Source organism: Poromitra crassiceps (genome assembly GCF_964638095.1).
Source record: "Poromitra crassiceps genome assembly, chromosome: 16".
NCBI classification, from domain to species: Eukaryota; Metazoa; Chordata; class Actinopteri; order Beryciformes; family Melamphaidae; genus Poromitra; species Poromitra crassiceps.
Window position 1 is genome coordinate 27,540,613 of NC_139645.1, and position 16,606 is coordinate 27,557,218.

At 47.6% G+C, this 16,606-nt stretch overlaps 1 protein-coding gene across 1 annotated transcript in view; it reads left to right on the plus strand.

The window, feature by feature from the left end:
• itfg1 (integrin alpha FG-GAP repeat containing 1) overlaps positions 1 to 16,606 on the plus strand; it is a 318,962-nt gene that overhangs the window by 115,094 nt on the left and 187,262 nt on the right. Inside the window, exon 9 of the mRNA XM_083653071.1 lies at positions 15,434 to 15,528. Within this exon, the coding sequence (XP_083509197.1) occupies positions 15,434 to 15,528 (95 nt within the window). The remainder of the gene's footprint in view (positions 1 to 15,433; positions 15,529 to 16,606) is intronic.

Here is a 16,606-nt window from a genome sequence, read left to right on the forward strand (position 1 = left end):
AGTTTATCAGAATAACGCCTATTTGGAAATCTTTAACGAGCAGCGAGGACCGCGAGCGCTGGCTGTGCTGACACCGGTCAGACTAGCTATCTGTCAAACCCTACTGTAGTTAGGCTACTGGCAGTGAGAAAACACTGTCGACGTGCTTTTGTAACTAACGTTAAATGCGACCGGGTACAGCCATCGGCTCCTCGCAGCAGTAACGCTATGAAGATGTCACTGAAGTTGGCCGCAGTGTAGCTTAATTCTGAATGTTGCCAAACTTCATTCATTATTATAGTGACGTTTTGTTTGAAATTAGCCGCCAACTAGCGCTGAACGGAAGAACAAATACAATTGCGTGTAACGCGGAAGAGAGTAAAAGTGGGCGTGGTGAATAGAGAAAGTAAACACTGCCCATCTGCTTATGTTACCCAGATTAAAGTCTCCCTTTAAAACACTATATCCCACATGAAGCACACTGCAGGGGCCAGACATCCACTCATCACTGTGTGTCTTACCTATATATGATGCTGAACATTACATTGAAAACTGGCTGAGTTAGAAGGTTGATCATTGTGTGTGTGTGTGTGTGTGTGTGTGTGTGTGTGTGTGTGTGTGTGTGTGTGTGTGTGTGTGTGTGCGTGCGTGCGTGCGTGCGTGCGTGCGTGTGTGTGTGTGTGCCCGTGCGTGCGTGCGTGTGTGTGTGCGTGCGCGTGCGTGTGCCTTGGAGCAATTTTCAGCAAACTTTTGAAAAATCACAAAAACCCAAATCAAATCAGGTGTGCTTCCATCAGCCAGGGTCAAGCCAATGGACCCTTTTTCACGGGGTGTAAAAAGAAAGAAGTTCCGCACACTGAGCTCCGGTTGACCTTTTATTTAGCCATCAGCAAACAGAGGGAGTGACGTTTCGGGCGCACACGCTCTTCCTCACACATGAAGACATAGACAGGACGCCATGTTTAAATACCCGTGGCCAGGTCATGTGACATGTCACATGATCCCGGAAGAAGTTACATTTAGAAAATACAATTTGACAATACAACAACATGTTTACACAAACATCAAGTATATACAGCTATATTACACTCAATATAGGTCAGACCCCTAGGGCACAGAACATACAGAATATCAGGCCAAAAGGCCGTCATACGCTACAACTGGCTAGGTCTAATAGGCGTCTCTATATTTGAAAGGATGACCCTAAATAATGTATCAAGGAATTATATCCAGAAAGCTCTCACTATAAGAAATAAGCAACATTAGAATTATAAGGAGCAGCACAGGAGACTACATCAGATTAGAGTTAAGCATAGCAGCAGCAGCAGCACACAATAGAAACATGTGAATAGAAAAATCATGACAGATGTAAATATCTCCACAAGACCAAGAGAATCAAAGAAAAGGCTTAATGCTGAAATCCTCATTGAGACATCTAGGGGTGAGGGTATCCAGTGTGTATATCCAGTAAAGTTCTTTTCTCAGGAGTAAAGCTTGTGGCATACTCGTTGCGCCCAGCCAAGCGCATAGGGCGCACGGCGATTATGACGTCATCGCACGGGGCGTGTCGGGGGCGTGTCGGCGACATCCCTAGTATCTAGTCCCCCCCCCCCCACCCCCCCCCCCCCTGAAATAGTATGAACTCATCCAAAAGTGATGGTACTCAGTGGCTCATCGGTGGTGTGTGTCAGCTGTGTGTGTGTGTGTGTGTGTGTGTATGGCAGCTGTGTGTGCAGAGAGCTGCCTTCTGCCTGTGTTTTCTCAGCCATTTGGCAACCAAACCCACTGCTGATTCACTCCTTGCATAGACGCTTTTCACTGGATTGTGTGAGGCTGTGATTGGTGTCGTGCAGGGTAGACGGCGTATACCCATTTATTTTTCAGACGGCTTTGCGTCTCTACCCACTTCCACGGGGCCAGTCTGAAGCCTCCGCGAAGGACCACTACACCCCCTGGAGGCTGTGGTTTGCATTGCGGGCCTGCCGTGGACACCTCTTGGCTGTTGCACTGTAAAGCACGGCCTCTTGGGGCGTATTGCTTCATTTGAAACCCAGCTTATTTTCTGTCAGCTATTGTATTAGCAAACACTGCAACAGGAAGTAAAGCTACGGGCAATTTAGAATGTTTATGTTGTCAAGTTAAAACCGTTTATACCTCAAATCCACGCTGCCTGCGGTGGCAGTTAGGGCTCTGAGTCTTTGGCTATCTCAATCTCCATCGGATTTCAATTCCTGGCGTCACGTTTCAAGTCAAAATCGATTTTCGTTTCAAAATCGATTCTGGATTCAATACATACTGTAGGAGGATTTCAGGATCTACTCCACCCTGCTGTGTGCTAAGAAAGGTGGTGTAGCAAATGATGGCATGAAAGCAGAATAAAGTGAGTAAGATTATGTCGTTTTTATATCTGAAAAAGTTTTACCAACTGATTGCAATAATGTAAACACACAAAGGCAAACCTGCCTAAGACAAAAGGTAAAAAAAATATATTGAGAATCGATTCAGATTAGATTTTCTTTCGGGCTCTCCTAGTGGCATTCCTGAACTCTTAATACAGAGTGACTGGAGTTCTGGTCACAGCTAGTGTGTAGCTTTTTTGTAGTAGATAGTTTGATAGCTAAGCTAACCGGCAGCTACCTTCCAACAGAAAACAGACTCCGCCTCACTTTTGACCCCATCTTAAAGCCGGACGTTTTGGAACGAGCCTCGTCTGCCTGGCATTTCTCCCGACCAGTCAAATCCTCCTCAGTACGTCTTTAAACATCATTTAGAGAAGACACCGATTTTCTACAATCAGGCTCTTCACCAACATGTCTGCTCTATTTAATACAATGAATAGAATCGTTTCAAACATCAACTGCTGTAGGCCTTCCCGGTTCTTATTGGCTGGGTATCAGCAGATACGCCTGGCAGAATATCAGAAGAATCCAGCCATGCCTAATTCAAATACTCTACTCGCACAAGATTCAGCCACATTCTTCAAACAAGTTGATTTTGCATTTTAAGACTACATGAAGAAACGTTGAGATGGCTATGTTCCTCTCTTCAGACAGTCCCTGGTCCACCTCCCCTCCTCCTCTCTTCAGACAGTCCTGGTCCACCTCCCTCCTCCTCTCTTCAGACAGTCCTGGTCCACCTCCCCTCCTCCTCTCTTCAGACAGTCCTGGCGTACCTCCCCTCCTCCTCTCTTCAGACAGTCCTGGCGTACCTCCCCTCCTCCTCTCTTCAGACAGTCCCTGGTCCACCTCCCCTCCTCCTCTCTTCAGACAGTCCCTGGTTCACCTCCCTCCTCCTCTCTTCAGACAGTCCTGGTCCACCTCCCCCCTCCTCTCTTCAGACAGTCCTGGTTCACCTCCCCCTCCTCCTCTCTTCAGACAGTCCTGGTCCACCTCCCCCTCCTCTCTTCAGACAGTCCTGGTTCACCTCCCCTCCTCCTCTCTTCAGACAGTCCTGGTCCACCTCCCCCCTCCTCTCTTCAGACAGTCCTGGTCCACCTCCCCTCCTCCTCTCTTCAGACAGTCCTGGTCCACCTCCCCTCCTCCTCTCTTCAGACAGTCCTGGTCCACCTCCCCTCCTCTCTTCAGACAGTCCTGGTCCACCTCCCCTCCTCCTCTCTTCAGACAGTCCTGGTCCACCTCCCCTCCTCCTCTCTTCAGACAGTCCCTGGTCACCTCCCCTCCTCCTCTCTTCAGACAGTACCTGGTCCACCTCCCCTCCTCCTCTCTTCAGACAGTCCCTGGTCCACCTCCCCTCCTCCTCTCTTCAGACAGTCCTGGTCCACCTCCCCTCCTCCTCTCTTCAGACAGTCCTGGCGTACCTCCCCTCCTCCTCTCTTCAGACAGTCCTGGTCCACCTCCCCTCCTCCTCTCTTCAGACAGTCCTGGTCCACCTCCCCTCCTCCTCTCTTCAGACAGTCCCTGGTCCACCTCCCCTCCTCCTCTCTTCAGACAGTCCCTGGCGTACCTCCCCTCCTCCTCTCTCTCAGACAGTCCTGGCGTACCTCCCCTCCTCCTCTCTTCAGACAGTCCTGGTCCACCTCCCCTCCTCCTCTCTTCAGACAGTCCTGGTCCACCTCCCCTCCTCCTCTCTTCAGGACAGTCCCTGGTCCACCTCCCCTCCTCCTCTCTTCAGACAGTCCTGGTCCACCTCCCCTCCTCCTCTCTTCAGACAGTCCCTGGTCCACCTCCCCTCCTCCTCTCTTCAGACAGTCCTGGTCCACCTCCCCTCCTCCTCTCTTCAGACAGTCCTGGTCCACCTCCCCTCCTCCTCTCTTCAGACAGTCCCTGTCCACCTCCCCTCCTCCTCTCTTCAGACAGTCCTGGTCCACCTCCCCTCCTCCTCTCTTCAGACAGTCCCTGGTCCACCTCCCCTCCTCCTCTCTTCAGACAGTCCCTCGCGTACCTCCCCTCCTCCTCTCTTCAGACAGTCCTGGTCCACCTCCCTCCTCCTCTCTTCAGACAGTCCTGGTCCACCTCCCCTCCTCCTCTCTTCAGACAGTCCCTGGTCCACCTCCCCTCCTCCTCTCTTCAGACAGTCCCTGGCGTACCTCCCCTCCTCCTCTCTTCAGACAGTCCTGGCGTACCTCCCCTCCTCCTCTCTTCAGACAGTCCTGGTCCACCTCCCCTCCTCCTCTCTTCAGACAGTCCTGGTCCACCTCCCCTCCTCCTCTCTTCAGACAGTCCCTGGTCACCTCCCCTCCTCCTCTCTTCAGACAGTCCTGGTCCACCTCCCCTCCTTCTCTCTTCAGACAGTCCCTGGTCCACCTCCCCTCCTCCTCTCTTCAGACAGTCCTGGTCCACCTCCCCTCCTCCTCTCTTCAGACAGTCCCTGGTCCACCTCCCCTCCTCCTCTCTTCAGACAGTCCTGGTCCACCTCCCTCCTCCTCTCTTCAGACAGTCCCTGGTCCACCTCCCCTCCTCCTCTCTTCAGACAGTCCTGGTCCACCTCCCCTCCTCCTCTCTTCAGACAGTCCTGGTCCACCTCCCCTCCTCCTCTCTTCAGACAGTCCTGGTCCACCTCCCTCCTCCTCTCTTCAGACAGTCCTGGTCCACCTCCCCTCCTCCTCTCTTCAGACAGTCCTGGTCCACCTCCCCTCCTCCTCTCTTCAGACAGTCCTGGTCCACCTCCCCTCCTCCTCTCTTCAGACAGTCCTGGTCCACCTCCCCTCCTCCTCTCTTCAGACAGTCCTGGTCCACCCTCCCCTCCTCCTCTCTTCAGACAGTCCTGGCCCACCTCCCTCCTCCTCTCTTCAGACAGTCCTGGTCCACCTCCCCTCCTCCTCTCTTCAGACAGTCCTGGCCCACCTCCCCTCCTCTCTTCAGACAGTCCTGGTCCACCTCCCCTCCTCCTCTCTTCAGACAGTCCTGGTCCACCTCCCCTCCTCCTCTCTTCAGACAGTCCCTGGTCACCTCCCCTCCTCCTCTCTTCAGACAGTCCTGGCCCACCTCCCCTCCTCCTCTCTTCAGACAGTCCTGGTCCACCTCCCCTCCTCCTCTCTTCAGACAGTCCCTGGTCCACTTCCCCTCCTCCTCTCTTCAGACAGTCCCTGGTCCACCTCCCCTCCTCCTCTCTTCAGACAGTCCTGGTCCACCTCCCCTCCTCCTCTCTTCAGACAGTCCTGGTCCACCTCCCCTCCTCCTCTCTTCAGACAGTCCTGGTCCACCTCCCCTCCTCCTCTCTTCAGGCAGTCCTGGTCCACCTCCCCTCCTCCTCTCTTCAGACAGTCCTGGCCCACCTCCCCTCCTCCTCTCTTCAGACAGTCCTGGTCCACCTCCCTCCTCCTCTCTTCAGACAGTCCCTGGTCCACTTCCCTCCTCTCTCTTCAGACAGTCCCTGGTCCACCTCCCCTCCTCCTCTCTTCAGACAGTCCTGGTCCACCTCCCCTCCTCCTCTCTTCAGACAGTCCTGGTCCACCTCCCCTCCTCTCTTCAGACAGTCCTGGTCCACCTCCCCTCCTCCTCTCTTCAGGCAGTCCCTGGTCCACCTCCCCTCCTCCTCTCTTCAGACAGTCCTGGTCCACCTCCCCTCCTCCTCTCTTCAGACAGTCCTGGTCCACCTCCCCTCCTCCTCTCTTCAGACAGTCCTGGTCACCTCCCCTCCCTCCTCTCTTCAGACAGTCCCTGGTCCACCTCCCCTCCTCCTCTCTTCAGACAGTCCTGGTCCACCTCCCCTCCTCCTCTCTTCAGACAGTCCTGGTCCACCTCCCTCCTCCTCTCTTCAGACAGTCCTGGTCCACCTCGCCTCCTCCTCTCTTCAGACAGTCCTGGCCCACCTCCCCTCCTCCTCTCTTCAGACAGTCCCTGGTCCACCTCCCCTCCTCCTCTCTTCAGACAGTCCTGGTCCACCTCCCCTCCTCCTCTCTTCAGACAGTCCTGGCCCACCTCCCCTCCTCCTCTCTTCAGACAGTCCTGGCCCACCTCCCCTCCTCCTCTCTTCAGACAGTCCTGGTCCACCTCCCCTCCTCCTCTCTTCAGACAGTCCTGGTCCACCTCCCCTCCTCCTCTCTTCAGACAGTCCTGGTCCACCTCCCCTCCTCCTCTCTTCAGACAGTCCTGGCCCACCTCCCCTCCTCCTCTCTTCAGACAGTCCCTGGTCCACCTCCCCTCCTCCCCTGCTTGTTCTCTCTGCTCCTCACAGCCCAGATGTTCATCTGGTAGAACATCTGTTTGGGAGTGTTACACTTTGCCCCTTGAGATGGAGTCAGATGAACTGGCCGATGAAAATAGTTTCACCTCGTAGTCCAGGGTAGGCTCGGGCCCATATTCCATATGACCTCATAGATTGCAATATTTTATGAATATTTTTCTGTTTTATTATTATTATTATTATTATTATTATTATTATTATTATTATGATTATTATTACATTATGATGATGATGATGATGATGATGATGATGATGATTATTATTATGATTATTTTCCACCCCTTTTCTCCCAATTATGCTTGTCCAATCCCTCTGCTGTCCCGGTCGTTGCTCCACCCCCTCTGCCAATCTGGGGGAGAGTTGTAGACTAGCACCATGCTTCCTCCGATACTTGTGCAGTCGCCATCCGCTTCTTTTCACCTGACAGCGAGGTGTTTCACCGGCAGGACATAGCGCGTGGGAGGATCATGCTAGTATAGACGGTTTTAACTCCTGTTGCAGTGTTTGCTAATACAATAGCTGAGGAGGAAATAACCTACGTTAACTCATTCTCTGCCAAAGACGTACGCGGACGTACTTTTAACAATGGAGTTCTGTGCCAAGGACGTACTCGGACGTACTTTCATGTTTTGCTTGTTTACATTAGATCAGACCCTTTCCCAGCCTGTGACATTGTTTCAAGTCAAACTGATGAAAGGAACCCGCTAAATCACGTTTAGTATTTATAGTATAGTCACCCGTTTAGCAGTAAACAGAGAGCGAGCGAGCGAGCGAGCATAAGGGTTCATTTGGTCCGTCCAGTCTTGGACTATCTGGTAAATAAGTTCCAGGAAGTAAAAGTCAGTAAAAACTTTTTTATTTTTATTTTTATTTTTATTTTTTTGGGAAAACAAATACTGTATATGTCTGATGTGTCACTGAGGCAAAAAATAAAAGGCTCAAAAGAGAGTTCTGCTTGAAACGGTGTCGTTCACTAAAAACCTCTTTTTCTCCTATTTCTGTTACAAAGGAGGGCATTTTCAGTGAAAACAAGCTAACTTCCACTGCTTGTAACTAAACAAGGAAACATGGTCGAGTTTCAGTTTTTTACAAGGGGGTAAGAAGAGAGTCTCTGCTTTATTGTGAGATATGTTGTGTAATTTTATTCCTAGCACAGAATATTCTGTGGGTCCTGGAAGATCAGGAAATATGCTCAAAATCCTGGCACTGGGAGCACACAGACCGAAATGACCCTGGCAGAGAATGAGTTAAGCTACAGTAGGGTTCCCTAGCAATACAGCTCTGTCCCCAGAGCGGTGGTTGGAGCGTGCTTTTACCTCTAGAAGACTACAGTACCCAGACACCCTTTTGTCCTCGGTTATTTTGGTCCCTCATGATGAAATGAGCAGGACTATATGGATGGGTTTCCTTCTGCTCGTGTGTCACTTGCAGTATCTCTGACATTCCTCATCACATTTTGACAAACCACGAGCCAATGGTGCATCCAGCCAGCGCTCTGCATGCTGCTGCTTTGGAACAGCTTTAGCATTGGAAGTGTGAGACTAGAAGACTAAAGTGTTCGACAAGCACAATTTGACACCAACTCAAATGGTGTCTCTTCACAACACCTTTACAAAGTACAGCTCCATGTCAATTGAAATATGTAGTATAGAGGGTTTTCACAGAATTGTGTTGCTAGGCAACAGTTGAGTTGAGCTGAGCAACAGTTTATTTCCTGCCAGCTATATGTATTGTATTGTATCAGGCTAGAGCGAGGTGCTCGGCGCAGGTGAATGACGTGCAGCGCACAGGCCTTCTTGAGGCGTCCTCTCTGCCTCTGGATGCCTTTGCCCGGGAGGTTCTGGTGAGACGAAGGAGGAGCCCGGCCTGGAGTCACCCACACAGGGTCTTAGACCCTCCATGCACCGAAGGGTCTTTCAATGCTGCGGTGTATAGAGATGCTGCGATCCGATCATGTGATCGGATATCGGCGCGATATCAGCCAAAAAACATGGATCGGATCGGATCGGATTCCAGCGAAAATGACCGATCCAAGGCTTCGATATAAGCACTCCATTCCATGACTCCGCTCCAGGATTTCTATCCAGCATGCAGCAGCAGCAGCAGCAGCACACAGAGGCCAGGGCCAAAACGTCAGACACACCCGTCCTTAACCTATGTGCGATTCGAAATCACGCGTCCGCACCATAGACTGGCAAAACATGGCTGCCCCCAGTGTGGCTGACAGAAACAACCACTATTGCAATTTGCAAGACATGTCCCGCAAGGTTTCTGAGATTAGGGGAAAGTCTGAGCTGGCGTTACGCTAAACCAAACGTGGGGATGAGGCAGCGGATTTGTTTTGGCGTTAACGTTAGTTGTTGTGATGATGGCTAACGGGGCTAACGTTAGCTAGCTGGTTAGGCTATCTAGTTGCAGGGAAGCGCTCCACAAGCTTGTTGTGACCAAAACCCCCGCATTTAAAGCATTTCATACTCCCAGAGCTGGCGTAAACCATAGAGAACCTCATGCATTAGCCTACTCAAAATGTAACGTCCAGGGTTTGTGTCTCCAAAATCAACTAACGTTAACGTTACATGCAAGCTACGTAGCTAGCTGCGGAGCACTCATGATCTATAAGGAAAACGAATGCGCACATAGCCTACATAATTGTCAACATCACATACATGTATTTTCTTTAATCTAGACTACAGGCATCATTTTTCAGTCAAAAGTGAAACGACACAGATGGCGTATAGTGAGGCTTTCCATGCCTCACTATAGAACTGGCCCCATGCAAAATTCAGACCGCTTATATGTTGCCGTCATGCCAATAAGAGTCTAAATGTATTTTTTTATGTTTTATCTGCAGACTAAGCAGCTAGGCTTTCGGTTCTATAAAAGCCATTATTTTTTGTAATGACTATTGAGTGATACACTTTACTAAAAAAAATATTATATCACAATAGTGATGTCAGATTTGCTTAGGTCAGAGCTATGGAATATTAAATCCATCTTTGCTCACAACATTTGCCCTTTCTTTCTTCTTCTTTTTTACCCCAGGTGTGCATAAAATACAGGTTAAGAACTTATGATAAAGTCATGGAAATCCATTGGTCAAAATGTGTATGAACCCTGAAGGGTTAAATTGAGCATTTATGAGAGATTTCAAAAATATCGAGATATATATCGTGTATCGCGATATAGCCGAAAAACATTGCAATATTCTTTAGAGGCCATATCGCCCAGCCCTAATTTGATTGTTATGTTTTAGTTTTACATCAAATGAATTAGATGAACTAAATTGTTTACATACTATATTACCAAAGCACACACATACATACCTAACCCTAAAAATGTTTGTTGCCTGCTAGCTATCAGACAGCATAGAGAGACTTAAATATGTGCTGTATCGGTATCGGATCGAAATCGGTATCGAATCGGGTATCGAAATTTGATCGGAATCGGATCGGTTTTGAGCTAAAATATCGAAATCGGATCGGAATTGAAAAATCTTGATCGCAGCATCTCTAGCGGTGTAGCACTAGCGCTATTACAGCGGATTGGGCGTGATCAACCCTTCCGCGGGCAACGTTGCAGACAGAGTAGGAAGGCTGATCCGTAGCGGCTGCTTCTGGGACGCGGGTCGGGGTCTTAATCGGCCTCGACTGGGTCTACTGGGCGAGGGTGTATGATGTTGACAGACCCGAAACACCTTACGACCCCAGTTAACATCACTGATGACGCGTCCTAGCGCATGCTATAGTATGTATTTTAAACATATTAGCATTAACCCATTTAGGTGAACCCGTGTTGGGGCTCTCATTAATGTGTTGGTTGCACTTGTGTTTACCCTGCCTTTTAGACACAAAATGGCTGCTGTGAAAAAGGCCTATTAACTGACTCCAGACTTCCCTAGAAAACAAAGAGCCCTTATTGTGTACTGTCCCACAGTGCATTTTAATTGGAAGTGATGACGTATAGCTCTTTCTGAACATACGAGTGTGGGAGTTGTGTGAATATTCACAGCTAAGGTGTCTAGCTTCATTGTTAAACTTCCATTTTCACAACAGTACTTTTTGCTTCCTTTAGTAAAGACCAAGCAAGATGTGTAGAAAATGACTCTCTCAACTCTCGAGCCATTTCCATTTTAGCGATGGGTCGATCGCTTATCGATTTTCTTATGGATGGAAAATGATGCGAAAACATAAAATAAATGGGTCAAATATGGCTGGAGTTGTGCTTTATAAATAAGTCATATTATTGAACCGGGGGGGAGAAAAAATCGGCCAATTATAGTACAAGCACCTGTCATGTGATGTGGAAGAAGGCTTTTACCGCCAAAGTGCAGTTCCACAGAGCGAGCTCCGTCTTCCCTGAGCAGGTTCCACTGGATGTCAGCACACTGCTCTGCAGAGATGAGAATAGCACACACAGTCTTTACTTAAACACTGTAGAAGTATAGCACACACAGTCTCCACTTAAACACTGTAGAACACAGTCTCCACTTAAACACTGTAGAAGTATAGCACACACAGTCTCCACTTAAACACTGTAGAAGTATAGATGTACCTGTGTAGAAAAGGACTCTGGTCAAACTAGAAGTACTCATTCAACTTATTTATTCAAGTAAAACATTGAAATGTACTCAATCGTATAAAAGTATTTCTACCGGCTGTTCCTGCGCAAAGCTAGCTGAAACGCGCGTCATATTAATATCATTCGAAAACTATTCAACATAAAAGATCCCCTCCAGACATGTTTTGAATAAGATTTATTTCAAACAAACTCTACTTTGATTAATAATGTGTGTGTGATATAATCTTCCCACAAAAAAAGTTAATTGATCTTGTTAAAATGTTTAAAATAACATCTACTCCCTCATTACGCACACAGAGAGAATCAGTAGAGAGGGCGCAGTTGTACGGCGACGAGAGAGACAAACAAACGTGACATCGTTTTGTCTGCCGTGCGTTAAAACTGAAGTAACGAGCCTGTTTTGAAAATGTTAGGAGCAGAAAGTACAGAGGTTTGTGTTCAAATGTAGGGAGTAAAAGTAAGAAGTTGTCAGAAAAGTAAATAGTAAAGAAAGAATAGATACTGTACCTGACAATTCTACTTAAATGATGGCTTTACTAATAATCAACCCACTTTGTATCATATATCATCTGGGTAATATAAGCACATGGCCAGTGTTTACCTTCTCTCTCTGTTTACCTCATGGAGAATTCTCTACCTGCAGAAACTCCGCCGCCTCCAGCAGTAAATAATTAAGGCTTGTTAAGGTTCTCCTGCACATAGAGACACTGCGTAACGCGTCATCATTCAGAAGCCACACCCAAGACGGGGGAAAACAGAAACCCCCCCTCCAATCCTGGCGTTCTCCTATGTCACGTGCATGGTCACGTGTTGCACAAAAAGATCGTATATACGGACGTTGACAACTTACTTCCTTGACAGCTAGATCCACATTTTTCTTCTCGCCAATTCTCAATGGCTTCCTTGTTTTGCTCGGGAGTACAAAAAAACTTGAACTGGCGATTTTTTACATTTGTTGTCTGCGCAGCCCCACCACACAACAGCTTTTAGCTATGTTTAATTCAAGGAAAATGACGCTGGTGTGTGGAAGTGAACGGAGCTTTTCCCCCGTGATGGGCGTGGCCTATTTCATGCAGTGTCTCTATACTTAAAAAAACAACAATAACAGTCGCCCTCAGAGCAGATTCTGCCTCTCCAGCAGAACTTCCGCAGCTCCGTTGTGACGCGTTGTCACGTAAAACGCGTCACATGATGGAGCGCTTTGGCAGAGGAGGAAATGGGAGATCTCCGTGAGCAAAACACAGAGAGAAGGTCAACACTGCCCATGTGCTTATAATTACCAAGATTATTAATGACACAAAGTTTGTTGATTATGGGTAAAGCCATCCTTTAAGTACAGTAACAAGCATCTCTGCTACTCTGCACTTCAAACCTGTGACATTTCATCTACGCTAGTTGATAGTTTGAAAGGAAGATGTGTTTGTTCTTGAGTTTCTATTTCTGTCAGCGTTGTTTCTACACCTGATTTGTTTTTGCGGAGTTGAAGACCTGAAGACGTGGAGAACAGCAAATTGAACACGATGGTATTTGTTCTTCTTGACGTGAAGGTGGTGCAAAATGATTTATGTTTCACTCAACACAACTTAATGAGGGCTTTTTGTCATGCGTGAAGTGTGTATGTGCTAGTTGGTGTGTGTGTGTGTGTGTGTGTGTGTGTGTGTGTGTGTGTGTGTGCTAGTTGGTGTGTGGGTGTGTGTGTGTGTCTGTGTGTGTCTGTGTGTGTGTGTGCTAGTTGGTGTGTGGGTGTGTGTGTGTGCTAGTTGGTGTGTGTGTGTGTGTGTCTGTGTGTGTCTGTGTGTGTGTGTGTGCTAGTTGGTGTGTGTGTGTGTGTGTGTGTGTGTGTGTGTGTGTGTGTGTGCTAGTTGGTGTGTGGGTGTGTGTGTGTGCTAGTTGGTGTGTGTGTGTGTCTGTGTGTGTCTGTGTGTGTGTGTGTGCTAGTTGGTGTGTGTGTGTGTGTGTGTGTGTGTGTGTGTGTGTGTGTGCTAGTTGGTGTGTGGGTGTGTGTGTGTGCTAGTTGGTGTGTGTGTGTGTCTGTGTGTGTCTGTGTGTGTGTGTGCTAGTTGGTGTGTGTGTGTGTGTGTGTGTGTGTGTGTGTGTGTGTGTGTGTGTGCTAGTTGGTGTGTGGGTGTGTGTGTGTGCTAGTTGGTGTGTGTGTGTGTGTCTGTGTGTGTGTGTGTGCTAGTTGGTGTGTGTGTGTGTGTGTGTGTTAGTTGGTGTGTGTGTGTGTGCATGCTAGTTGGTGTGTGTGCGTGTGTGTGTGTGTGTGTGTGTGTGTGTGTGCTAGTTGGTGTGGTGTGTGTGTGTGTGTGTGTGTGTGTGTGTGTGTGCGTGCGTGCCTGTCTGTGTGTGTAAAATAGAGTCTGAAGCCCAACGTAGTGAAGTGCAGTGGTTTAGAAGAGCTGTTTTGATTGGTCCCTGCTTGCACGTCAGATAAAGTGTGCGTGGCATTATGGTCATCATAATTAATAGTGATGACAGTGAAGGGAGGAAACGAGGCTTCAAGTCTTCTGATATTATGAAGACATGAACAGTGATGTGCTGCCTGGATGTGTATCTGATATTATGAAGACATGAACAGTGATGTGCTGCCTGGATGTGTATCTGATATTATGAAGACATGAACAGCGATGTGCTGCCTGGATGTGTATCTGATATTATGAAGACATGAACAGTGATGTGCTGCCTGGATGTGTATCTGATATTATGAAGACATGAACAGTGATGTGCTGCCTGCATGTGTATCTGATATTATGAAGACATGAACAGTGATGTGCTGCCTGGATGTGTATCTGATATTATGAAGACATAAACAGTGATGTGCTGCCTGGATGTGTATCTGATATTATGAAGACATGAACAGTGATGTGCTGCCTGGATGTGTATCTGATATTATGAAGACATGAACAGTGATGTGCTGCCTGGATGTGTATCTGATATTATGAAGACATGAACAGTGATGTGCTGCCTGGATGTGTATCTGATATTATGAAGACATGAACAGTGATGTGCTGCCTGGATGTGTATCTGATATTATGAAGACATGAACAGCGATGTGCTGCCTGGATGTGTATCTGATATTATGAAGACATGAACAGTGATGTGCTGCCTGCATGTGTATCTGATATTATGAAGACATGAACAGTGATGTGCTGCCTGCATGTGTATCTGATATTATGAAGACATGAACAGTGATGTGCTGCCTGGATGTGTATCTGATATTATGAAGACATGAACAGTGATGTGCTGCCTGGATGTGTATCTGATATTATGAAGACATGAACAGTGATGTGCTGCCTGGATGTGTATCTGATATTATGAAGACATGAACAGTGATGTGCTGCCTGCATGTGTATCTGATATTATGAAGACATGAACAGTGATGTGCTGCCTGCATGTGTATCTGATATTATGAAGACATGAACAGTGATGTGCTGCCTGGATGTGTATCTGATATTATGAAGACATGAACAGTGATGTGCTGCCTGGATGTGTATCTGATATTATGAAGACATGAACAGTGATGTGCTGCCTGGATGTGTATCTGATATTATGAAGACATGAACAGTGATGTGCTGCCTGGATGTGTATCTGATATTATGAAGACATGAACAGTGATGTGCTGCCTGGATGTGTATCTGATATTATGAAGACATGAACAGTGATGTGCTGCCTGGATGTGTATCTGATATTATGAAGACATGAACAGTGATGTGCTGCCTGGATGTGTATCTGATATTAATATGAAGACATGAACAGTGATGTGCTGCCTGGATGTGTATCTGATATTAATATGAAGACATGAACAGTGATGTGCTGCCTGCATGTGTATCTGATATTATGAAGACATGAACAGTGATGTGCTGCCTGCATGTGTATCTGATATTATGAAGACATGAACAGTGATGTGCTGCCTGGATGTGTATCTGATATTAATATGAAGACATGAACAGTGATGTGCTGCCTGGATGTGTATCTGATATTAATATGAAGACATGAACAGTGATGTGCTGCCTGCATGTGTATCTGATATTATGAAGACATGAACAGTGATGTGCTGCCTGCATGTGGTATCCGCTTCTAGAAGACAAGCAGGCGCTCCTCTGATGACACAACAGGGAGTCAGTTCCTTTGTTGTCAGGAACGGCACACACAAAGCAAACTCCACAACAAATCCCACCTTCTCTACAACCCCATACCTGACTCTCTGTCTGTCTGTCTGTCTGTCTGTCAGATGGTGACGGCTACCAGGACCACCTCCTCCCTGTGTGTCTGGACGATGCCTGCCAGCACAGCGCCATCTACCTGGCCAGGCCGGGACAGCAGCAGGTGAGAATACCATCACAATGTAAAAGCTGCTCTACTCTGCACTGTTCTCCTGAGTCGACTCTGTATGGAGCAGAGTCTGCCTCCTCCCACCATGTTACAGTGGGCTACCAGGGCTGCTTCACCAGGTTCCAGAGGGGCTCCTGCAAAACCAGGAATCATTTGATTTCACTACAATTTAATTGATTAGAAATGATCCTAACTTGGCCATTTGGGGCCACCGATTGGCCCCGATAGTTTTCAGCACTGAAGTAGCTTGATCTTAATTAGCCTTTTATTGGGCTACATCTGAGCCAAATGTGGTGCTAAGGGTCTGGACGAGTGGTGCTAAGGGTCTGGACGAGTGGTGCTAAGGGTCTGGACGAGTGGTCTAGACAGGGTCTGGATGAGTGGTCTGGACAGGGTCTGGACAGGGTCTGGATGAGTGGTCTGGACAGGGTCTGGACTAGTGACGTTTTGCTGTCATGGAATAAACTACCAAATGTATCAGATGCATCCTACTTGACTAGAAGGCCTGAACAATCACAAACCAACTAGGTTAGGCCAGCAAATTATGTGTGTCTATTTTACTATACCTCTAGGACAGGGCACGAAATTAACTTTTTGACCCACCGGCCAGTGGCGGGTAGGTGGAAAAAATCTACCCGCCGAGCATATTTCTTACCGGCCCAAAAAAAAAACGCATTTTTGTGTCACATATATCCATATATATCAATTTTTTTCAGTACATTTCAAGTAGATAAGGTATTACGTTGAAGAATACACACTTAAATAAGAGGCCAGAGTAAAATGTGAAGCAAATTATTTTAATATATTGATTGATGATTGATTAATCAATACATGTCAAGTCAATCTTATCAATACATGTCAAGTCAATCTTGAGCTTAAATTGTTGTAAACAACGCAGCTAAAAGTAATAACTGCGACAGTCTCAGTGCAGACAGTGCACAACTTGGGCTATGGACCTTTCTCTCCCACTCCACACCTGGCACCTGCGTTAGCTCTCCTGCACTCGTTCTCGGCTCCCCTTCGGCTTTATTGGTGGTAACCATTTTGATTCATCTCCTCATCATACGAGCTC